Source organism: Gadus morhua, chromosome 15 (assembly GCF_902167405.1).
Source record: "Gadus morhua chromosome 15, gadMor3.0, whole genome shotgun sequence".
NCBI classification, from domain to species: Eukaryota; Metazoa; Chordata; class Actinopteri; order Gadiformes; family Gadidae; genus Gadus; species Gadus morhua.
This window is the reverse complement of record NC_044062.1, coordinates 8,406,559-8,422,644: the sequence shown is the minus strand read 5'-3', so window position 1 is coordinate 8,422,644 and position 16,086 is coordinate 8,406,559. Positions and strand designations below refer to the sequence as shown.

Here is a 16,086-nt window from a genome sequence, read left to right as displayed (position 1 = left end):
CCCTCTCTGCCCCCCTCCCCCTCTCCACACTCATTGTCGCACGTCCTTGCACTTGATTATAATACTTAGCATTGTAGAGTATTATCCTAGCTATCTTTCTTGTGTACGGGGAATGGGTTAACCTAGAAATTGTAAGTGCTTGGCCCTTGGCTCTATGAACATCCTTATTGTACCGACTGCGTAAATTGTTCTTTCTCTTTCTTCTGACATATGTAATTATTTTAAGTTGCTTTGGATAAATACGTCTGCTAAACACCCTAAATGTCAACGTACACTACCATGAGTGTTATGTGTCCCTAGCCTGTGTCTGTACACCATCCTGCTGTTATTCCTGTTGGGAAGGGGCTATTTTCTCTTTGAGGCTCCCTGATAATCCAAACACGTTAATTCAGGGTTTTTGTTAGCTTGTTGTTTTTGGCCAAAGAGGAATCGTGTTTAGCATGGGCATCTTATTATCTCCTCTGCCTCCGTGTGCAAGGCGTATAAAACATAGCAGGGGTTGGAGAGGACTGGAGACTGAACCTAATCAATATTAACAACCAGCAGAAGCCCCTCGCTCTTTGAAGGTAACTGCAGAGTTTTGGCCCAAATTGGATGGAGAGCGCTGTGTTAATGGGATCGGCCAAACGGGGCTGAATTAGAGCAGGAAATAGAATGGATGCCCGGAGGTGATGAACAAGTGAAGGGACTGAACAACACAGGACAAGATGGCTTACATAGGGATTAAATTGTGGCTAAAATCATACTGAGAGTGATTGTAACTCCTGTTCATTATCATACAAATGTATTAACTTACATTATCACGCAGAATGATTACCGGTAACTTATTAACTTATTTATTGTCATACAGGCTGATTATCATTTCATTCTCATACAGATTGATCAACTCTTGTTCATTATCATACAGGCTGATTATCTGGTCATTATCATACTGACTGATTAACACTTCATTATCATGCAGACTGATTACGAGTCTTGACTGTCACACAGTATTTTACATTGTCCATTATCCCTTTATGGGTTAAAAATATAAAGTGGTTATTTGTTCATTATCACATGTTCTTGATTGATGTGGTATTTACTCATTATCACATGTTCTCGGTTTAAAGTGGTTATCTGTTCATTATCGTACGACTTGATAATTCCATGTTAAAATATGTTCATTAATGTGTTCATTATCATGCTAAAGTGTTACCACTAGTTGTTGTTGTCGCCTCTGGGCTAAAGTCTGCTCGTCTGCCTCGAGCCGCTGTATGGGTTTGTGATTCTGATGCTGTTGGTGGAAACGACCACAGAAAAAAACCCATGTATCTCCTTCGTCTCTCACTCTTGGTATCGTCTCTCACTCTTAGTATCACCCGTCTAGCGAGCACCGATGGACTCCTACCTCTGGTGGTGTCGACTTCCTTTGTTGTCTGAAATTACCTTTAAACCGAGAGGTGAATCTGGGGTGTCTGGTTGCTTTCGTCTGCAGAACCCATTCTTGAAATGAATTCAGGGAAACCTTATTTTTTTTGCAATAAAAGAACGGAGAGGTCTGAAAAATAGTGAAAGTTTAAGGTCTGAAGAAACGTTTATATTCTGACTGTAATGGATCCGCTATGAATATGAATGAGTCCCTCTCTGAGGAACATCCACTCTGTGCGAATGGAACTCGAACCGTTCAACACATCCATCTTAGTTTGGGTTTCATTCCCCCAAAGGATTTATTAGACGCCGTGTTAAGCACAGTAAAGTCGAACGTTTTAGGGAAAGGTACCTTTTGCTGTGCAGAACAGTAAATAGACCAGTGTGTCAGCTAGTGGTGGCTGGCTGTTCAACACTCTGCTGATCACTAATCTAGCTGATCACTAACCCTGCTGAACACTAACACTGATCAATCACCCTCCTGATCAATCATCATGCTGATCATTAACCCTGCACTAATCCTCTCCCTGGTAGCTCTGAACCTCTTAAACGTTAAAAGCACCTAAAAACACCTTTCAAATGGGACTTAAAAGTGTTTAGTGAAGCGCTTGGAGCAGATCAGGAACCGATGAGTCATTCAGTTGAAAATGGTTTTCCATCTGAACTGATTGATCTACCGCAGGTCTGGCTACTCGCAGCTTCAGAGATGCAGTTATTATGATTGCTTTTATGTTTCAGTTTACTGATGATGGGCATTCACTACATTTAACTTTACACACGTTAGCAGCAGCCACTGCAGAAAAGGCAGTCACCTCCTCCTCAGTTAGACGAACCTGTTCCCAAAGCTGCAGGCAGTATGGGCTGGAACATCACCACACGTTTTCCATGTCCTCCAACCCTCATTAATCACCAGCGCACTCCCTGTGCAGGCTCTCTGCCAATCAGATTACACCTTAAACAAACAACACCACGCGCCGGCCACAGACACGGAGCACGACGCAGCCCCGGCCGCCACAGGCTGCCTTTACTGAGCCACCGACTGAGACTCAGACAGGAGCACCAGGCCTGCCTCTCCCCAGCTGGGGACCCAGTCCTTCTCCTGTCCCTCCTACTGCTCCCTCTCCTCCTCATGCTCCTCCTCCTGCTCCTCTTCCCTCTGCTCCCTCTCCTCCTCCTCCTGCTCCTCCTCCTCCTCCTCCTCCTCCTCCTCCTCATGCTCCTCCTCCTCCTCCTCCTCCTCATGCTCCTCCTCCTCCTCCTCCTCCTCCTGCTCCTCCTCATTTTCCTCCTCCTCCTCATGCTCCTCCTCCTGCTCCTCCTCCTCCTCCTGCTCCTCCTCATGCTCCTCCTGCTCCTGCTCCTCCACCTCCTGCCGTCCATCCAACTCCTCCTCCTCCGGCTCCTGCTGCTGCTGCTGCTGCTCCTCCTCCTCTTCCCTCTGCTCCTTCTCCTTGTCCTGCTCTTCCGTGGGCTGTAGATCCTCCTCTAATTATCACCCTGGAATAACGGGCATCCCAGCAGCTTTTTAAATCAAGATAATGGTCCTCTGGGTGCCATGGCGACGGAAACTGAATCATGGGAAGTAAACCCTGCGAAGCCCCCACGCGTCATGTGACCCTCAGATGGCAGTGGTCCGGTTCTTTCCAATCTTATGTCTCTCTCTGTCTCTCGCTCTCTGTCTGTCTCTCCTTCTGACTTTCTCTCTGGCTGACTCCATCTCTCACTTTTTGAGTGTCTTTCTATGAGAGTCTTTCTTTCTCGCTCTTGCTCTCTCTCTCTCCGACCCACTGTCTCTCCCACTCTCATTGCTTATTGATAAAGTCTTGTTGAGGGGGGAAGGCACTAGAACAAATACACACACACGCGTGGCCAGGGCTACACTACACACGCGCGCTGCCACACGGTCAGGGGTAAACTACACACACCCGCTGGAGCGACCACAAACAAAAACAGGTCGTCCTCCTCTGTACTTGGACTCACTTAACACACGTAAGCCTTTTTGTTTCTCACTCGCTCTTCCCTTCATCTTCTGCCTTCTCCTGCCAAGACACACAGAAGACCCCCCCCCCCCCTGCACTGCTCACTGGAACCAGAGTGGAAACTCTCTCTCGCTGTCTCTCTCCCCCTCGCTGTCTCCCTGTGTCTCTCTGCCTTAATTCTCTCTCTTTTCCGTCGTGCCCTGAGGTTTTTTCATTGGCAGGGAAGAAAAGGTTGAGTCTGACACAGAGCTTGGCTTCGGAAAACACACACTCACACACACACACACAAACACACACACACACGCACACGCACACACACGCGACTGATAATCTGCTTCAATTAAGTGCGGAGGGTTTGGGCAGAACTATGGCGGGGTGCTTGGAGGATTAGTTGAACACACACACCACTCTGCCCGCCTGCTTCAGCTCCTCCCTGTCCTCATGAATACAGATTCACCAGACGCTGGTGTAACTCGACTGTGTGTATTCATATCCACTTCTGAACAGAGCACGCATAACTTGAATGAATTAGAGTTTCCTCGAGCCTAAGGCCATGAGGACAGAGACTTAAGGCTTCGCTTGACCTTGAACTGGGTTGAACTCTGCATTGGATTGGCTGCAGAACATGAGTGTGATTGGCTGGTTTGTTTTGTGGTTCCCAGGCCTTACTGAACACTCAGAACAAGCTGAGGTCCCTGGTTCCCAACTTCACTTTCAACCTGGGCTTTTCCGGGAAGTTCTTTCACACAGGTGAGTGGGTCCTGGCTGAGCGCCCTGACACAGCACACACCACAATCAGTTATTCATAATTTTGACTTTTCATAATAACACATTTTCTTATGCTTTTTTCACATAAGCTATGAGCGTGTGTTTAACCCAGAAATAACAATTTGAGTCCTTATCTATAGGGAGGGGGATAAGTGGGATGGGGTTAGGGTGAGTGTGAGCGATTAAGGGTGAGTGGGAAGGGTTTTTGGTGAGTGGTAGGGGTTGAGGCAAACAATTTGTGAGGGTCATGTTTTAAATTTTATGTTAATCTTACAGATTTATGTAAATAGTCCTGAAATGATTTCAGGTACATGTCATTAAAGCTGCACTATATGACATTTTTACTGTGGAATATATCTGAAATAACGAGGGCATTATCCTCCATTGTTTTAATCTTCCCTCTTTTCTCCTCTGGTGGAGTTGAAGCCTTAGTTAAAAATGGTACATAGTTCCAGATTTGAAGTTGTCAAGTATTGCTCCCTACTGGCTAAACTGCATAGCAGTCACATGGAAAAGTACGGAGACTCTGACAGTGAATCATTGGCTCAAAAGTCTCTCCAACTGTAGTTTTAGAAAAATGTACATATGCCTCCAAGGGGAAAATAAAAAAATTCTTTAAAGTGTGAGGACAATATATGGTATTCCTTTCAGCCACCAAGCCAGGGGTTTGCTTGGTGCTTAGATTGCCATTTCTGATGCCAGTGCAATATTTCCAAGCATATCTTCTGTATAGAAAATGTTATTATTATTTGCTTGTACTTTGTTTGTTATTTGTTTAATATGTGAATAATTGTATTTGTCTGTGTGTTGTAAAATTGGAAAACTCAGTAAATATATTTCTCCAAAAAAGAAAAAGGTACACAGTGCAGCTTTAAGGAGCAGGTAGGGGTCGGCGGTCACCTTGATCTAGGGTGCCCTCATGTCGGGAGGGTGTGTCTAACCTATTCCCCTGCCGCCCAGGGACGGACGAGGAGGACGAGGGCGACGACATGCTACTGAAGCACCGGCGGGAGCTGTGGTGGTTCCCCCACATGTGGAGCCACATGCAGCCCCACCTGTTCCACAACGTCACCGTGCTGGCAGAGCAGATGAGGCTCAACATGCTGTTCGCCCAGGTGAGGGCGGGGGTGGTATATTAGAGCTGTGTGTTTGTGTGTGTGTGTGTTATAATAGGGTTGTGCATGTTGTAAGTTAGAGCTGTGCAGTTTGTGTGTGTTGGTGGCACACTAGAGGTGTGTGTTTGTGTCTGTGGTATATTAGTCTTGTGCAGGGTCTTTTTGCGTGCTATACTAGGGTTCTGCAGGGTGTGTGTGTGTGTGTGTGTGTGTGTGTGTGTGTGTGTGTGTGTGTGTGTGTGCTATACTACAGTTCACACCCTGTGTGTGTGGTATATTGGCGTTGTGCAGTGTTCAGAGTAGCGCCAGCTGTGATGAAGAACCCCACCCTCTAGATACCCATGATGCAACAGCAATTTACCTTCTGCTCTGCACCTCGGATGATTATGCTAGAGAGTGTGCGCCCACAAACACCTTCACTGCCACAATGCCAACCTCACAATATCGGGCCCATGAGGTGTGTGTGTGTGTAATGTGTATGGTTTTCCCTGGGTGAGTGATAGGCACACAACTTGTATTTTTATTTTGGGGAAAAGTTTTCTTATTAAGGATTTGGTTTTCACAAAGAGGGAGGGGAGAACGATTGTAGAGGGAGGTAGAGGTCGAGAGAGAGAGGGGTAGGGAGAGGTAGAGAGAGGCAGGGAGAGGCAGGGAGAGGTAGAGAGAGGCAGAAGAAGAAGATGCAGAGTTTAATGATCCTTGAAGCTTGGCTCCTAACCCACCCAAATCCTCTGTGAACAAACCCCCACATCTCCCCTGCTCTGTCCTTATTCAAACACACACGCACAGATACACACGTATACACACACAGATGCACACACACGCAAACACATACACACACACACACACACACACACACACACACACACACACACACACACACACACACACACACAGGTAGACGCGTAGACAGGTAGAGGTTGAATAATAGATAGGCCAGTGGTGCGTTAAAGATGCAAGACTGATGGAAAAGTGCTTTATTTGTCTGTCTGGACAGAGATGAATGTGTTGTCCTGGCTGGCTAATTCAAACCAGTGGTGGAGCTCTACTGCCCCCCAGTGGAGGGTTTTAGTTTAGCATCTACATCTTCTTTCTTTGTCATGTTTGCATTGATTCTGTCATAATTTTAATGATCCATCTTCTTTCATTTATTTTCCTATTTGTCTCCCCTCTACCCCTCTCTATCCCTCCCCTCTTCCTCCCTCTATCCCTCCCCTCTTCCTCCCTCTATCCCTCCCCTCTTCCTCTCTCTATTCCTCCCCTCTTCCTCCCTCTATCCCTCACCTCTTCCTCCCTTTATTCTTCCTCCCTCTATCCCTCCCCTCTTCCTCCCTCTATCCCTCCCCTCTTCCTCCCTCTATCCCTCCCCTCTTCCTCCCTCTATCCCTCCCCTCTTCCTCCCTCTATCCCTCCCCTCTTCCTCTCTCTATTCCTCCCCTCTTCCTCCCTCTATCCCTCACCTCTTCCTCACTCTATCCCTCCTCTCTTCCTCCCTCTATCCCTCCCCTCTTCCTCCCTCTATCCCTCCCCTCTTCCTCCCTCTATCCCTCACCTCTTCCTCCCTCTATCCCTCCCCTCTTCATCCCTCTATCCCTCCTCTCTTCCTCCCTCTATCCCTCCTCTCTTCCTCCCTCTATCCCTCCTCTCTTCCTCCCTCTATGCCTTCCCCCTCTCTTCCTCCCTCTCTCTCCCCTCCCCCGTCTCCAGGAGCACGGGATCCCCACTGACATGGGCTACGCGGTGGCACCCCACCACTCGGGGGTGTACCCGGTCCACAGCCAGCTGTACGAGGCCTGGAAGACGGTGTGGGCCATCCAGGTCACCAGCACCGAGGAGTACCCCCACCTGCGACCCGCGCGCTACCGCCGCGGCTTCATCCACAGCGGCATACAGGTCGGCCCCACTGGAATCCACCCTACAGTTACACTAGAGCTACACTGGAGCTACACTGGATCCACACTGGATCTACACTAGAGCTACACTAGAGCTACACTGGATCTACACTGGATCCGCACTGGATCCACACTACAGCTACACTAGAGCTACACTGGATCTACACTGGATCCACACTGGATCCACCCTACAGTTACACTAGAGCTACACTGGAGCTACACTGGATCTACACTGGATCCACCCTACAGTTACACTAGAGCTACACTGGAGCTACACTGGAGCTACACTGGAGCTACACTGGAGCTACACTGGAGCTACACTAGAGCTACACTGGAGCTACACTAGAGCTACACTGGATCCACACTGGATCCACACTACGGCTACACTACGGCTACACTAGAGCTACACTGGAGCTACACTAGAGCTACACTGGAGCTACACTAGAGCTACACTGGAGCTACACTGGAGCTACACTGGAGCTACACTGGAGCTACACTAGAGCTACACTGGAGCTACACTGGAGCTACACTAGAGCTACACTAGAGCTACACTGGATCTACACTAGAGCTACACTGGATCAACACTACAGCTACACTGGAGCTACACTAGAGCTACACTGGATCAACACTACAGTCAGCTACACTGGAGCTAGACTAGAGCTACACTGGATCTACACAACTACCACTATCTACACTAGAGCTACACTAGATCTACGCTCTACTAGAAATGTCTGCAGTGGTGCTCGGCGGTGGAGAGACGGCATGGCTGGCTACCTTTAGTTTTTTATATTTGTATTTATTTCTAAAGTGTTAGTGTATACCTACATTTATACATTATATTCTATTTCATATTCAACACACGCATTCATTCACACTCACACCAGTGTGTTGCTGATCAAATCGCTTATTAAAGATGCTGAATCTATTTTTATCAATAATAGACGGATGTGCAGTTTCCCCGGTGTTAGAAAGACGTCGTTGCCCCTTGTGCTAAGTGTGTGTGTGTGTGTGTATGTGTGTGTGTGTGTGTAGGTGCTGCCCCGCCAGACGTGCGGTCTGTTCACACACACCATCTTCTACAACGAGTACCCCGGGGGGTCCAAGGAGCTGGACAAGAGCATCAGGGGGGGCGAGCTCTTCCTCACTGTGCTCCTCAACCCGGTAACACACACAAACACACACAAACTATACCGCACACGCACGCTTTACACACACAAATGATATACACACAAACACAAACTATATACACACACACACACACACACTCTTTGCCCTATACACACAGCGATACAAGCCCAGCGCCTGAAGGAAGAGTAGTGGTATTGATCGCTCCACGTTGTGAACCCTCACTACACCATCAGACCAGCCGCTCGCTAGAGGCTCCTCTGCTGGCTGGGTGGGCTGCGACCACCCTGCGCCTCGTGTATTTATCAGAGATGTGTGAATATGTGATCCAGCCGGAGGAGAGATGATATGGATTGTTGATAAATTATACATTTGGATGGATGGAGATGTATTTGAGCCCCCTTCTATCCCCGCCGTTCCCACATGTTTCTACGGTTCTTGGTATTTTATTGGCTTAGCCTTTCATGGAACTTTGTTGTTTCCTTTGTTGAGTTTTTAATCCACTTCGGCGATCATAAATATTTATACTCCATGCCAACGCAGCTCTTTTGAGTTGGATTGGATATATGGAGGATGGATGGTTATTTAGATGGAGGGATGAATAGACAGATGGATGGTTGGAGCTTTAATGGATTGCTAAATATAGTGGATGGCTGAATAGATAATAAATGGATGCCTGGCTGCCCTGGACAAAGGGATGCAGGGATGGATGTAAAGGGGTGGATGTAGGGATCCGTGTCATAGAGGAGTACAGACAGGTTTCTATCAATGATCGAAGCAGGGAGAGCAGGTCAATCAGTAACCTAGACTGCAGTCCACACACACTCTGAGGATAACGGCACATGATCACAACTCTGATATCTTTATTGACATTTTATTATTGAGTAATTGAGAAACAACATGTATGTATTTAGACGGATGGGTATCCATGTTTAGATATATCATTGAGTTTCAGTAACAAGAACCTAGTTTAAAACATCAGGCCTAAAAAAAAAAAAAAGTTTGGTTCCTGTTGGTTGTCAGTTGAGGTCATGGGTAGGTAGGGAATTTATTTTATTTATTTTTTTTATTTTTTCCAGCGGCAGCGAATGATAAGTAGGTTGTTTTCATTTATAAACGAGATAATGCGCTCATCCTTGTACAGAATGAAGAGGTGCTGTACAAAACGTAATTTTTTTTTTTTTTTTTTTTAAAGCTCATAAAATAATTTGGGTCGCACACAAATGGACAGGGTCGGTCGGAAACCGGAACCAAACAAAAAAAATTTTTAGGCCTCAGAATGGCATCGGTGCATTTGAGACCAACACCTTCTCCTCCTCTCCACCCTCCAGATCAGCATCTTCATGACCCACCTGTCCAACTACGGCAACGACCGGCTAGGCCTGTACACCTTCGAGTCCCTGGTGAAGTTCGTCCAGTGCTGGACCAACCTCAGGCTGCAGACCCTGCCCCCCATCCAGCTGGCCGAGAAGTACTTCCAGATCTTCCCCCAGGAACGGGATCCTCTGTGGCAGGTCAGGACCGGGTCCACGCCCCACCGGGTTTAAGGCAGACGGGTCGGAGGGGTCTATATAGTATATTTTAGAATATGGATATGTATGTATTAGTTGTATGTATTTGCTGACTAAGTGATATGTCTCGGTAACTACTATTAATCACCCAGTGTGGCACAATATGCCATATCATATCATGCCGCACTGGGTGATTAATTGCTTTTATCCAAAGCGACTTACAATAAGTACATTTGTAAAAAGAAATAGAAACAACAATATATCACTGTCGGTACATAAAGGATGTTCATAGAACCACTTTACAATCGCTAGGTTAACCCAATCCCCGTTGTAACTAGAATAGCTAGAATAAGATGCTACACAATGCTAAGTACTATTTTAAGTGCAAGGACGTACAACATACAATAAGTGCCTAGCTGAGTCCTTAATGTGTCATTTGCCAGGTTCACTGGGATATTGTGCGTGGATATATCAGGGTTAAGTAATGTGTGGAAGCAGAACCACAGAGATGTATGATGTTGGGGTTGCAAACGTTTTCAGACCTGAACATAGGGTTCTGGTTCCCATAAGGCTCTGTACAGGTCCTGATCATGTGTGTTTGTATTGTCTCCTCTCCAGAACCCGTGTCATGACAAGAGACACAAAGACATCTGGTCCAAGGAGAAGACCTGCGACAGACTCCCCAAGTTCCTCGTCATCGGGCCCCAGAAAACAGGCAAGGCTCTCTCCGATGCCCGTCTGTCGGGGCATTAACCTTACTGCACTATTTTCATAATTCATAGAGAGGTCAGGACTCTGCAGGGCTGGTGTGTTCCACACTCACCATGGTTTCAATCAGAACTTGCATTTTAAATGACCCGATGGCCACCACCAGAAATAAAATTACAATGCTGCTGCTGATATGAAGTAAATTTACTTAAGGGGGTTCCAAATAATGCAATGTGTTGATTGAATAAATAAATAAATACATTTGTAACAATCAGGAAAGCATTTCCTCAAACTGACATTCCTGGAGAAAGTACTCTTACACAACGTTATTTCAAAGATGGACTCAACCACAGAAGTGAAACAACAGGGGACTCAGAATGGAGCCTTGCGGTACGCCACCTTCAATTGAGACTGAATGTGTTTCAACAGGCACCACGGCCCTCCACTCGTTCCTGAGCCTCCACCCAGCCATCACCAGCTCCTTCCCCAGCCCCGTCACATTCGAGGAGATCCAGTTCTTCAGCGGGCCAAACTACGACAACGGCATCGACTGGTGAGGGCTCAACCGTACGCTGAGCACTCAGAACCAGCTCAATATATGTAGTTACTGGAACTTTAAGGTCCATATCCACGTTAACTCAATACAGGTACAACACTGTACAGACAAAACTCTCATAATTCGCCACAGGTCTTATTGGAACTGTTTCCACGGACCAGCCAAGACTCACAGCAACTCTTGAATCCAATACATTGTATCGAATGACATCGTCAATAAAGTTTTTAAACGTCTTATTTGATCTAGATTGAAGCGAACCCAACGCCCATCATTGGATGATTTATTATCTGTAACATCTGAGGTTGGGGTGGATCTCCACATTTGAGAAGGCCTCCTCAGCGTCTTCATGTCCGTGTTCCCCTCCTCCCCCTCAGGTACATGGACTTCTTCCCCTTCCCCTCCAACGTCAGCACGGACTTCATGTTCGAGAAGAGCGCCAACTACTTCGACACGGAGCTGGTGCCCAAGCGGGCCGCCGCCCTGCTGCCCAGAGCCAAGATCCTGGCCGTGCTCATCAGCCCCTCGGACCGGGCCTACTCCTGGTACCAGGTCAGACCCAGATCCAGAACCAGTAGAGAGACAGGGCCGCACACACGTTACAAAGTAGGAAGAGGTATCTGCGGTTCAACGAGAGCTCTGCGATAAAGGGGAACCCCGCAGACAGTGTAGCGTTGGGGTTATCCAGTGTTTGACTCCCAGCCCGAGGGTTCTGGGTTCAATCCCTGATGTCCACAGTCTGCCTGTAGGCAGCCCTGAGCAAGACGCCCCCTACTCCTAACTGCTCCTCAATTGCACGTATCAGTAAAATATGAGTCACTGATATCCACTTTTTGCTAAGTTGTAGCAAGTAAGGATGTTCATAGAACCAAGTGCCAAGCAGTAACAATCACTGGGTTAACCCTTTCCCGTATATAACAAAGATAGCTAGGATAAGATGCTACAAGGCTAGGTACTATTTTTAAATGCCAGTACAACATACAATAAGTGAGTACATTAAGTGGCAGCAGCAGGGCTTTCGACTTCGTGGGGACTGCGCGGTTCTCTTTGAGTGGAGCTCCAGTCCTCCTCTCGGAGTGGGTGCAGCAGAGCAGAGATGAAGTGAGGAGATTTAACATGCAGCGTCCGTGAGGAGGGCCTGGACCCCAGGAGGTGCGGTTCACACAAGTGATTAAACAGAATCGTTCATTAGGTAATTTCACCACTAATCAGCCAATCTGCCTTTTAGAGCAGTCACAACTCGGGGCCGCACAGCTGGGAGCAGACCTGTTGCTATGGTGATGTATCATCACCCAGCCAAGCGCAGGATCCCGTCCTTTAATTACAGGAGGAACACGGGGGCTGATTAGACACTGACTGTATAGACATAGACCGACAGAACTGCACTCCATCCAGACCTACATGTATAGACCTACACTGCATAGACCTACGCTGTTAAGATCTACATGTATGGAACAATGCTGTATGACTTGCATGTTCTGTAGTGCGTATGTTTGTTCTGTAGTGTGTGTGTGTGTGTGTGTGTGTGTGTGTGTGTGTGTGTGTGTGTGTGTGTGTGTTCTGTGGTGGGTGTGTTTGTAGTATGTGTGTGTTCTGTCTACATGTACGTTTAGTTGTGTGTGTGCGTTCAGAAGTGTGAATGCAGTGTGTGTGTGTATGTTCAGTACTGTGGTCTAAGGTGTGTTTCTCTGGGGTCCTCAGCACCAAAGGGCGCACCGCGACCCGGCTGCCCTGAACAACACCTTCCACGCGGTGGTGACGGCCGGCCCCCAGGGGCCCCGCGACGTCCTGGCCTTGCAGAGACGCTGCCTCAGGCCCGGGACCTACGCAGCACACCTGGAGCGCTGGCTGCAGCACTACCAGCCCAGCCAGGTGAGCCCCGCCCTCTGACACGCCCATAGGCCACGCCCATTCTGGTCACGCCCGGTCTGGTCCCTCACCTTGGGGGGGCGGGACCGGAAATGAGCCAGGAGCCGGACAGTTAACCTTTCTCTCCCGGCGCATTTCACCCACAAAGAGCTGAAAAAGTAGACTCCAATAATCGCTCTTAAAACGCTCCTACTTTAGCTCCGCTGCCGTCGGCGTCGCCCACGGTAACAGCGCTGACGTCTGCCATGTTGTCGTCTTCGCTGGTTCGTCCGGAACCTCTCAGCTGGCAGAACCATTAACAAGGAAATGAGCTGAAACGGTTCTGAGAGGAGCGGAGACGCCTCGACATCGCAACCACTCAACCTTTCAGGGGACGTGATATCACTCATGCTGATGAAGCCATTCAGGGTGAAGAGCTTGGCGGCACGTCCCTCTGCGGGGCCATTCATTTCTGTACTGTTTTGTGGGAAAATCCACGTTCTGATAAAGGTCTGTTTCCAGCCTTGTTGGTCAGCCATGTTCCTGACCCAGTCTAGTCACTGGTCAGGGAGTTCAACCCCCAGAGAGAAGATGCTGGGTTCGATGGCCTGCAAAACGACTTAAGCTTGACTGAATTCACTGCAAGTGGTTTGGATGAAAGCGTGACAAGAGAGTGTCTCTGTCTCTTGATGCACCGACTAGTGTCTGTCTGTCTGTCTCTCTGTCTGTCTGTCTGTAGATGAACTTGACTAGATGTTGTCTCTCTGTCTGTAGATGCACTGACTAGTTAGCCTGGGTAGCCCCGCCCATTCTTCCGGCGAATTGAGTTCGCCCGCTGCACATGGGTTCTGGAGAAGAGCAATGCATTTCTTTCTGCTTCCGATACATTTTTGCGGGAGCCAATCACAAAGCTGGCGTTTTCCCGTTGGCTCGTTATTGGCTGGTTTAACCCAATGGAGACAGGGAAGCGACGGCAAGCAGCCAATCGTGTGCAGAGTCAGTTGAACTGGGCCCGTTGATCACGCATCTTGTGCTGAAGAAAATTACATTTTCTGGTAATGGCCGGGCTACTGACTAGTGTCTGTCTGTCTGTCTGTCTGTCTGTCTGTCTGTCTGTCTGTCTGTGTAGATGCACTGACGAGTGTCTGTCTCTCTGTCTGCACATGACTGATGTCCCTCTGTCTGTCTGTAGATGCACATGGTGGATGGCTCTCTGCTACGCTCCAACCCCGCACTGGTGATGGAGGCCATTCAGAGGTTCCTGGGGATCAGCCCCACCTTCAACTACACCCAGGCCCTGGTGTAAGTTACTACACATTTACACTAGTACTACTACAACCCCACCTTCAACTACACCCAGGCCCTGGTGTAAGTTACTACACATGTACACTAGTACTACTACAACCCCACCTTCGACTACACCCAGGCTCTGGATGTAGTGAAGTAGTACTAGTACACATATATACTAGTACTACTTCTCTTACGATTCTTGTTCTACTCAAGAAGTGTTTCTCTGTCATGTTAGTAACCTCTCTCTCGCTCTCGCTCTCGCTCTCAGGTTCGATGAGACCAAGGGCTTCTGGTGTCAGAAGACGGAGGGCGGCCGGCCCAAGTGTCTGGGGAAGAGCAAGGGGAGGAAGTACCCCGAGATGAACGCTGAGGTACTCGCTGTTTAATATAGTACCTAGTAATGTTTAATATAGTACCCTGAGGTACCTTAAAATATTACCTAGTACTGTTTAATATAATACCTAATAGTATTTAATGAAGTATCCGGAGGTAGTACTTTCAGTATTTATTGTGGTAGTTATTATTTAATGTGCTTGTAGTCTCTGATATTCAAAATTAATTGACCAAAGCAGTTCTGTGCAGATCCACTCATCTGTTATTGTGCGTGTGTGTGTGTGTGTGTGCGTCCCTGTATGTGTGGGGGCAGACGCGAGCCTTCCTGGCAGAGTACTACCGAGAACACAACACAGAACTCCTCCGGCTGCTGAACCGGCTCGGCCAATCACAGCCCGGCTGGCTGAGGGAAGAGCTCCAGGGGACCAGTAGAAGCTGAGGGGGCCCCCAGGCCACGCCCCCATCCTGCCCAGACCCACAGGAGCCGCGGGCCCCCGCCGGGCCCCGGCCGTGGGAACACACACAGACCCGGACTCTCGCCGTTTGTGACTCCAAACAACAATAACCACAACAGGAAGTTCAACATTGGACTTTTATTGTGAAGGACAGGACAGGCTCCTCCCGTTACCAAGTTGACGGTCCCTCTTCATAGGAAAGGAAAGAAGGGGGGGGGACTGGGCTGAAGAAGAGGAGGAGCCACGAGGATGAGGACGGCTCTTCGTCTAAAAACATTTCCTGTCTGTTAGCAAAATAAAAGCGCAGCAGCGGCGTCTTAAGCAGCCTTACCCGCAGGAAGTCCTGCCACGCGGACGCAGCGACTGTCAAAGTAACAGCGCGCCTCTCCAGGAGATTGATTGTAAAGCCTATGTACATTTAGTTTATTTTATTTTTGAAACCGGCTGCTGTGTGTTGCGGGAGGGGGGGGGGGGGTGCAAGGGGATGTGGGGAACTTAAGGAACAGACTTAATCAAGACGGTTTCCACACTTAACCTCCCGCTGAAACCCCTCAAACAAAGGCAGCATTAGTTTTTTATTTGAGTTTTCTATGACATACGGCCAGTGGTACGTTCTATATTCAGACTCGCAGCGCCTCGGTCTCATGTGGTCATAAGAGAGGGGGTGAACTGATGAACTCATTGCTGTACAGCGAGCCACTTAGCTCCGAGAGAGAAGAAGAGGAGATGTGGATGTCTCCTTCTCCTCCGAGAGAGCAGAGGAGAGGTGGATGTCTCCTACTCCTCAGAGAGAGGAGAGGAGATAAGGGAAGGAGACAGGAGAGGAGATAAGGGAAGGAGACAGGAGAGGGGAGGTGGATGTCTCCTTCCAGAAACCTTACTGTTGTCGTTCCGGATCCTCACTATACAGAAACCTACAGTTTTATTTTTTTATGTTCAGTGCAGAGGAAGTGATGTCAGAGGGAGCCTCGAGTGAGAGCGGGAACGGACTCGAACCGTGAAGCTGCTGTTCTCTCCTCCTGTCCTCGTTTTATACAGACGTGGTAACAGGCCCAGCCCATCACTGTATCAAGATAATAAACACATAGAGGTTGGAAATACC

The 16,086-nt window shown here is 48.3% G+C and overlaps 1 protein-coding gene across 2 annotated transcripts in view; it reads left to right on the top strand.

Annotated features, from left to right (window-relative positions):
• Positions 1-16,086, top strand: part of ndst2a (N-deacetylase/N-sulfotransferase (heparan glucosaminyl) 2a) — a 77,714-nt gene extending 61,628 nt beyond the window's left edge. For both annotated transcript variants that reach the window (XM_030379654.1, XM_030379655.1), the window contains 12 exons: positions 4,049-4,136; positions 5,115-5,269; positions 6,977-7,162; positions 8,194-8,322; positions 9,618-9,800; positions 10,416-10,512; positions 10,935-11,058; positions 11,436-11,610; positions 12,760-12,930; positions 14,099-14,208; positions 14,465-14,567; positions 14,843-16,086. In XM_030379654.1, the coding sequence (XP_030235514.1) occupies positions 4,049-4,136; positions 5,115-5,269; positions 6,977-7,162; positions 8,194-8,322; positions 9,618-9,800; positions 10,416-10,512; positions 10,935-11,058; positions 11,436-11,610; positions 12,760-12,930; positions 14,099-14,208; positions 14,465-14,567; positions 14,843-14,968 (1,647 nt within the window). In that variant the 3' untranslated portion in view covers positions 14,969-16,086. The remainder of the gene's footprint in view (positions 1-4,048; positions 4,137-5,114; positions 5,270-6,976; positions 7,163-8,193; positions 8,323-9,617; positions 9,801-10,415; positions 10,513-10,934; positions 11,059-11,435; positions 11,611-12,759; positions 12,931-14,098; positions 14,209-14,464; positions 14,568-14,842) is intronic.